The sequence below is a fragment of the Physella acuta genome, unplaced genomic scaffold (assembly GCF_028476545.2).
Source record: "Physella acuta isolate Inbredline_101_S28 unplaced genomic scaffold, ASM2847654v3 ptg000934l, whole genome shotgun sequence".
In the NCBI taxonomy this organism is placed as follows: Eukaryota; Metazoa; Mollusca; class Gastropoda; family Physidae; genus Physella; species Physella acuta.
The window spans coordinates 21,998-31,128 of record NW_026732451.1 but is presented as its reverse complement, the minus strand read 5'-3'; the positions used below and the strand labels follow the sequence as shown (position 1 = coordinate 31,128).

General features: G+C 40.5%; 1 protein-coding gene across 1 annotated transcript; it reads right to left on the bottom strand.

The window, feature by feature from the left end:
- Nucleotides 1-2,370: 2,370 nt before the first annotated feature.
- On the bottom strand, nt 2,371-6,429 carry LOC131953630 (hyaluronidase conohyal-P1). The gene is made up of 5 exons (XM_059316905.1): nt 6,073-6,429; nt 5,334-5,578; nt 5,102-5,227; nt 3,852-4,053; nt 2,371-2,913 (listed from the first exon to the last, which is right to left on the bottom strand). Exons 1-5 carry the CDS (start codon nt 6,379-6,381, stop codon nt 2,401-2,403), a joined length of 1,395 nt encoding a protein of 464 aa, XP_059172888.1. The 5' UTR covers nt 6,382-6,429; the 3' UTR covers nt 2,371-2,400.
- Between the last annotated feature and the right edge of the window lie 2,702 nt (nt 6,430-9,131).

Below are 9,131 nucleotides of genomic sequence, written 5' to 3'. Positions count from 1 at the left end.
ACAGCTAAATATTGCTAGAGCCCACACAATACTCTACAGCTAAATATTGCTAGAGCCCACACAATACTCTACAGCTAAATATTGCTAGAGCCCACACAATACTCTACAGCTAAATATTGCTAGATCCCACACAATACTCTACAGCTAAATATTGCTAGAGCCCACACAATACTCTACAGCTAAATATTGCTAGAGCCCACACAATACTCTACAGCTAAATATTGCTAGAGCCCACACAATACTCTACAGCTAAATATTGCTAGAGCCCACACAATACTCTACAGCTAAATATTGCTAGAGCCCACACAATACTCTACAGCTAAATATTGCTAGAGCCCACACAATACTCTACAGCTAAATATTGCTAGAGCCCACACAATACTCTACAGCTAAATATTGCTAGATCCCACACAATACTCTACAGCTAAATATTGCTAGAGCCCACACAATACTCTACAGCTAAATATTGCTAGAGCCCACACAATACTCTACAGCTAAATATTGCTAGAGCCCACACAATACTCTACAGCTAAATATTGCTAGAGCCCACACAATACTCTACAGCTAAATATTGCTAGAGCCCACACAATACTCTACAGCTAAATATTGCTAGAGCCCACACAATACTCTACAGCTAAATATTGCTAGAGCCCACACAATACTCTACAGCTAAATATTGCTAGAGCCCACACAATACTCTACAGCTAAATATTGCTAGAGCCCACACAATACTGTACAGCTAAATATTGCTAGAGCCCACACAATACTCTACAGCTAAATATTGCTAGAGCCCACACAATACTCTACAGCTAAATATTGCTAGAGCCCACACAATACTCTACAGCTAAATATTGCTAGAGCCCACACAATACTCTACAGCTAAATATTGCTAGAGCCCACACAATACTCTACAGCTAAATATTGCTAGAGCCCACACAATACTCTACAGCTAAATATTGCTAGAGCCCACACAATACTCTACAGCTAAATATTGCTAGAGCCCACACAATACTCTACAGCTAAATATTGCTAGAGCCCACACAATACTCTACAGCTAAATATTGCTAGAGCCCACACAATACTCTACAGCTAAATATTGCTAGAGCCCACACAATACTCTACAGCTAAATATTGCTAGAGCCCACACAATACTCTACAGCTAAATATTGCTAGAGCCCACACAATACTCTACAGCTAAATATTGCTAGAGCCCACACAATACTCTACAACTGCTCTTCATAGAGAAAAAAATTTTATTCACAATTAAACAGTCTCACCATTAAATAAATGTAGAATGAAAACCAAGCAAGAAGTCTTTAGTTTACAAATGTCAAATTGTTTGTTTAGAAAACATTACAGAAATATTTACAGTCAAATGTACATCTTTTAGAACAAGATCTTTGGGAATGTTTCTCTTTACAATACATTGTTCATCCACGATATCACAGAAATAAAAAGTATACAATCATTTTTCATCAGGAAACAATTATCAAAGTACACAAACCATAGCAAACAGTGTAATGTAACATACGCCATAGCACACTGTAATACAACCATAGCACACTGTAACATAATCATAGCACACAGGAATGTAATCATCAGGAATGTAATCATAGCACACAGGAATGTAATCATAGCACATACTGAAAGGTAAACATAGTTCATACTATAATCACAACACACACTCTAATCATAGCACTCACTCTGTAATGTAAACATAGCACTCACTCTGTAATGTAAAAATAGCACTCACACTGTAATGTAAACATAGCACACACTGTAGTGTAAACATAGCACACACTGTAATGTAAACATAGCACTCACTGTAATGTAAACATAGCACTCACTGTAATGTAAACATAGCACACACTGTAATGTAAACATAGCACACACTGTAGTGTAAACATAGCACACAATGTAATGTAAACATAGCACACACTGTAATGTAAGCCAAAGTAGGCACCATTATTGAATGCCTCTAGACATGCACCAACACATCTTAACAGGGTGGGTTGGTTGTTTCAAGACTCACTTTTCCAACAGCAGCCAGCCATTACCCCTTGTCAACTACTCCCCCTTATTAGAACTATCTGACCACACCACCATCTACCTCCATTCTCCCCCCCCCCCCCCCCACCCTGCAAATGGATACAAAGTGATAGAGAAAGCTTGATCTAGATAAATTTGAGCTAAACAATTTTGAGAAATAAAAATTTGAGCAAAAGATAGAGATAAAAAACATGAATTCATGAAGCCACTATCAACATCCACCTCTTATAAGATGAGGAGAATTAACAATGAAATAAGCTGTAGATGAGAGAGACACACAAGCTGAGCCCTAATAGACTGAGAGAAGTAAACAAACAACATACCAGACAGACTTACCACTGGATGCAGCACTTAGAGCAGGGCAGGCTGCTCACAGTATCTCCCAGACCAACCAGCAAAACATTTACACACATAATTATCATAATTATTTTCTGGCTCCACCCTTAGACTTGAGCCATCTTTTCTAGAGGGCTGCTTGTATTTTGTGGACTCACCAGCTTGGTGGAATAGCTCTGAGCTTCTAGAAATGTGAGTCTTCCATTGTAAACTGTTCAATGTATTTCTTATGGTGCTGAGATACCTCTGAGGTATCTGGCACTGCTTGCTTCCAGTTTTCCTCAGGTAATGTTGGTAGTAGCTCTCATACTGTTTGTTGACACATCTCCCATGGCCAGTACACAGCTGAGAGCCACAAGCATGAAAGAAGCTGGTCAGGTTTAGAACATAGGGCCCCAGTGTTGTGTGGATGTACTGCTGCAGGATGGTGCATTCATTCTTTGCCCTCATCACATCAGAGCTGCCCCACAGTACAGCACCAGACAGTCCCATCTCAGCTGGAAGACCCACGGCACTGTCCAGCTCCATCTGAAGAGGATTTCAACAAATGGTGGGCATGGTCAGATGGTAGAGCACAACACTGCTAACCCACAAGTTCTGATCCCCAGTTTGAGCCTGTAAGAAACCAGCCAACACTGCTAACCCATAAGTCCCAAGTTCCCATACCCAGTTTGAGCCTGTAAGAAACCAGCCAACTCTGATGGATGGTTACCTGACTCACGTTAGGAGAAGTAAAGAGGGGAGATTGTTGACCACACTACCCCTACATATGCCAAGGTCACAGAAACAGCTGAACTCAGCTTCAGACCATGCCTGTAAGCTGCCCACTCGTGTACTCAATCAGACCATGCCTGTAAGATGCCCACTCGTGTACTCAATCAGACCATGCCTGTAAGCTGCCCACTCGTGTACTCAATCAGACCATGCCTGTAAGATGCCCACTCTTGTACTCAATCAGACCATGCCTGTAAGCTGCCCACTCGTGTACTCAATCAGACCATGCCTGTAAGCTGCCCACTCGTGTACTCAATCAGACCATGCCTGTAAGATGCCCACTCTTGTACTCAATCAGACCATGCCTGTAAGCTGCCCACTCGTGTACTCAATCAGACCATGCCTGTAAGCTGCCCACTCGTGTACTCAATCAGACCATGCCTGTAAGATGCCCACTCTTGTACTCAATCAGACCATGCCTGTAAGCTGCCCACTCTTGCACTCAATCAGATCATGGCTGTAAACACAATGTACCAAATCTTAAACCTTGCTAATGTTTAGGGCACCAAATCTTAACCCTTGCCAATTTTTAGGGCACCAAATCTTAAACCTTGCCAATGTTTAGGGCACCAAATCTTAACCCTTGCCAATGTTTAGGGCACCAAATCTTAACCCTTGCCAATGTTTAGGGCACCAAATCTTAACCCTTGCCAATGTCAAGGCCACCAATTAGAAAAACATCATTCACTTACAGTATCAAACATAATGTAAGGGCCATCCTGGCAATTAGCATAAGCCAGCACATCAGCAGTTTCTGGTGACCATGTAGCTTTCAAACGAAGTGTTTCTTTCAGGACTTTAGTGATTCTGCCTGTCCTGACGTCAAGGGGATCGGTAGAGCTAAAGTAGATGGAAGGGTACAGGCTGGTGCTGTTCTCATAGATCCAATACAACCTGAAACATTAGCACAATGGAAGGGTACAGGCTGGTGCTGTTCTCATAGATCCAATACAACCTGAAACATTAGCACAATGGAAGGGTACACACTGGTGCTGTTCTCATAGATCCAATACAACCTGAAACATTAGCACAATGGAAGGGTACAGGCTGGTGCTGTTCTCATAGATCCGATACAACCTGAAACATTAGCACAATGGAAGGGTACAGGCTGGTGCTGTTCTCATAGATCCAATACAACCTGAAACATTAGCACAATGGAAGGGTACAGCTGGTGCTGTTCTTATAGATCCAATACAACCTGAAACATTAGCACAATGGAAGGGTACAGGCTGGTGCTGTTCTCATAGATCCAATACAACCTGAAACATTAGCACAATGGAAGGGTACACACTGGTGCTGTTCTCATAGATCCAATACAACCTGAAACATTAGCACAATGGAAGGGTACAGGCTGGTGCTGTTCTCATAGATCCAATACAACCTGAAACATTAGCACAATGGAAGGGTACAGCTGGTGCTGTTCTCATAGATCCAATACAACCTGAAACATTAGCACAATGGAAGGGTACAGGCTGGTGCTGTTCTCATAGATCCAATACAACCTGAAACATTAGCACTAAACCTTGACATACAGCAGATGTATGTTCGTACCCAGAGTTTCTTCAAGACATCTCTTTGAGGGGCTCGCCCCCCCCCCCCCCCCCCCCCCCACCCTGAACAAAATGGAAGTTACATAAAAAATATAATTTGAGTCCATACCCACCCCCCAGAGAAAAAAGTCTGGAAGAAACACTGCTCATACATTCATTAATATACATTTATACACTTGTATCTTAACATACAATCTGAGATGAGAGGAATCTCAAAATTTTCATGATTTAAAAGTAGCCTATGTGAAATAAATTTTGTCCAGTTTTAGATTTATTTCTATATCCTTTATTTTCTCCATATTTCAACATTGTCAACCACTTGATTACAATCTGATTCAAATGACTGACAAAGGAAGAAATTGTATTTAAATCAAAATGACTGTGAAACTTACTGATCATTGATAGCAACTGTTGAAGTGTTGCAGTAGGTATCCCAACATCGCGGGTAACCATAGTAACCCCATCTCCCTGAGGCTCGCAGTGACGTTACGTTACTTAAAGTGTTTTGGAGAAATTCTCTGAAATGAGAACATTCTTAAACTAACAGACAATTTACAATTGACCTTGATTGAGGTGTATGTAAGTTACCTTGCTAATTACCTTGCTAATTACCTTGCTAATTACCTTGCTGCTAGCTCAAACTCTTTGGTAGCCTCCCTGACCAGCTCCTCCTTGCTAGCATTAGGGAACTTGAGTTTGGCCAGCTGGTAGGACTTGAGCTGATAGATTTTCAATGAGTCGTAGTTGAGTGCATACAGGGGACGCCAGTGCTCAAAGTCTATCACTCCTAGCCCTGAGAAAGTTTTGTCTGGTAGAGTGGACTCAACATCAGCCTGTACTTTCCTTATGTGTTCTGACAAATTGCCAAGCTAGAATAAAAAGTTTTAGCAAATAGAGATACCAAAATACAAGTGTGACACCACTTTCAAAGATTGGGTGTAAGTTAGTTTAGTCACATGACTGTGCTAGGACAGCTGACAAAATGGATAAGCTGGTGTGGCATACAGGCATGAACGAGCAGCAAGCTAAATGGTTTCCACACACTGACTAAACTTCTCCTCTTATAATCTCAATATTATGACTCACTAATACAAGAGGGACGGAGTGGCCTAGAAGTAGAGAGCTGGACTGTTAACCTGTAAGTCTCGAATTTGAATCCGGGTTTAAGTCAGTAGACCGTCGCTGAGTCCACCCAACTCTGATGGGTACCTAACTCACGTTAAGGAAAGTAAAGGTGTCTGGACATAGTGCTGACCACACTATATCTTCATATGCCGAGGTCACAGAAACAAGTGAACTCTACTTGACTTGCCGTCAGGTTTAAAAGAGAACTTTACCTACTACTAATACAAGTGTGGCTGACCTGGGGAATGCCGCCATTATGGGCTGTCTCATTACCACTGTAATAGGGCCAGAGTCCAAGGTTGTAAAAGAGTGAAATACTTTGACCAAGGAACTTGTCACCAGTGTTATCAATGATGCCCCACTTGTCCAAGTTCAAGTCAATTCCTTTGGCCCGACAAGATTCTGTGGGATGGTTCCACACAACAAAGAAGGGCAAGTTGGGGAGAATCAAGGGTGCTGAACACCCATTAGATTGGGATTTACCAAGTGCATCATTCAACACAATGGCAACTGTTGCCAGTAGACAAGTCACAGCTTCTTTAGCCATCCTAAACTGATTTCATTGTCATCAATTTCATATTGTCGCACTGTTGTGAAAATACTGGGGAAAAAAGAGTGAATAAGCTTTAAAGATGGCCAGAATAACAATGTAAGTAGTTGAGCTAAATACTGATGGGGAGCTGATGCTTACATACCAGCAGGACATGCATTAGTGTATCAGTTTTCTTAGGCAGGGCTGCTGGGGTTAGGATTAACAAAAACAGACTCATAGTTGTAGGTAATGTGACTAGTATGATATATTATGATATAGTCAGATATAGAGGCCTATGCCCTATACTATAGGCCTACCTAATGATACAATTTCAAAATAATAATGACAGATTGAATATGTGGACAGTGAGAGTGTTGTAAGTAAAAGCTGTATTGCTACTAATCTAATCTAATCTAGAAGATCTACAGTCTACTATCTTATCTAGATCTACTATCCTAGTAACTCAAACTAAAAGTCTAGTTCTAGATAAGGTAGAAGATCATAATTCATCATTCATTATCCTAGCTAGTAGTACTAACCTAACCTTACCTATTAATACCTAATACTAAAATTGTCTACCACCCCCCCCCCCCCCTAGTGTTTTACTGGTACTAACTTACTATTTTCTTTTTAACTAGATCTAGATTCTATCTAGATCTATTATTTCCAAATCTAGTCTAGTATTATCTATTATTTATAATATTTAACCAGGGGCGTAGCGAGGGGGGGGGGGGCGGGGGGTGCGGACCGCACCGGGTGACACCATTTAGGGGGGTGACACCAAGGCAAAAAATAGCAAAATATATAGAGAAAAACTCGAGGGGGGTGCAAATCGAAAGTTTGAGGGGGGGGGGGTGCAAATCGAAAACTCGAGGGGGGGGGGTGCAAATCGAAAGTTTGAGGGGGGGGGGGTGCAAATCGAAAATTTGAAAGTTTGTCCCTGGGAAGGGTCTCTATGCCTCTGGGGGGGTGACACCATTAAGTGCCGCACTGGGTGACACCCGACCTCGCTACGTCACTGTATTTAACTACTACTCTCTACCTGTTACAGACTACACTAGTGCAGTGTTTCTTCCAGACTTTTTTTCTCAGGGGTGCACGTGAAATTTTCTGGACACTGCTAAAATTCCATTAAGCCAAGCTGGGGGGGGGGGGGGCGAAGAGATGCCTGGAAGAAACTCTGCACTAGTGCAAGTGTAACACTAGATATTAGATCTAGAGTTACTAGATCTAGTACGTAGTAGAATCTAGTACTCATTAGTTATTTAGTACTAGACTACCTTAAAGTAGGAAGTAATAACTTTAGTAATACTAATAGTAAATTACTAGTAATAGAGAGTCTAGTCTAGATCTAGATCTAGAATCTAGATCTAAGTCTTCTAAGTGAAGGAAGGATATTACTATTAATTAGTACTAGATCTAGATCTATATTGAATATTGTCATTGGTTATGGTTTTCATCAGAACTAACCATGAAAGTGGAATCTATTTTATCTAGTCTAGTCTAGATCTAGATCTAGAATCTAGATCTAGATTCTAGAGATTCTAATCTAGGCAACACCCATCACCCCGTCTACAGAAGTTTCAGTTTCGCAAAATTGAAAATTATTAAATGGCTACTGCTGGAGCGTTTATAAGAAACTAGCCGGCGGTACCCGTTAAGCGTGAATTATATAAGCCTACATAAAATATTTTTAATGTTATTCATGTTTGAGAAAAATATTTTATAAAATAGTTATTGCTCAAAACGCAATGTGCTTTACTATACTATACGTTGAACAACATTAGTGACCATGCAAAGAAATAACTAGATCTAAATACCTAAAAATCCGACACATTTAAAATAACATAGGCTACCAATACCTATTAGAAAAATTAAAACCAAATTATGTACACTATTAGTCAACACAACACCGTATTAAATGCATACAATGATTAAGAGACTTAAATGATTCCGTTAAATACCCGGCATTACCCGGCTGTTAAATGGACAATGAATGGTTTTTTAAATAATTTGTATTAGTTTGACCGATAAAGTTGTATACTTACATTCTATAGCATACGTCTCAATCAGTAGATTTATAGAATCTAGATCTAGTTCTAAAATCAAATTTGCGTGAAATAGTTCATTTCTTCATATTCTAACATTGGATGAAATAGCAATTTGGCGTTGAAATAATATCACTTTCTGCTAATATTGCTATTTCAGTCACAACGCCTGCTTCCACCCCCTCTACACGTTTAAAATTGGATGATGACGCCATCAGTCAGTGTTGTGTTCTTTCTGTAGTTTGAACATATGGCAAGTGTTTAGTGCGCTCTTGTCACAACCATAAACTATTTTTCCGGTTGCATAATTAAAAATGTGTCTCTACATTCGAATATTGCTTTATTTTTATTTTCTTTCTTTAAATAAATTCATAATGGTAAAAATACATCCTCACCCCATCCTCTCCATCCATTCCAGTTTGGAATGGGTGGGACTGTCCCATAACCGTTAAATGGGGGTCACACAATTGATGCAGAAAAAAATCTAATTTCTTAACTTCGGCTGTGTACAATTCATTGCTATTGAATAAAGCTCAGAATGAGATTTCTTTCTACCATGTTTGCCCAACCCCCTGTGGTCGGCGCTTAAGGCGGCCGCCACGCCCTCAGCTACGCCTCTGGCCGTAAGTCTAGATTTATTTAGTATACAATGTATCAATGTATGGGTCCAGGGTTTCTTTCACACTTAAAACTTCCTGGCTGACCCTGGTTACATTA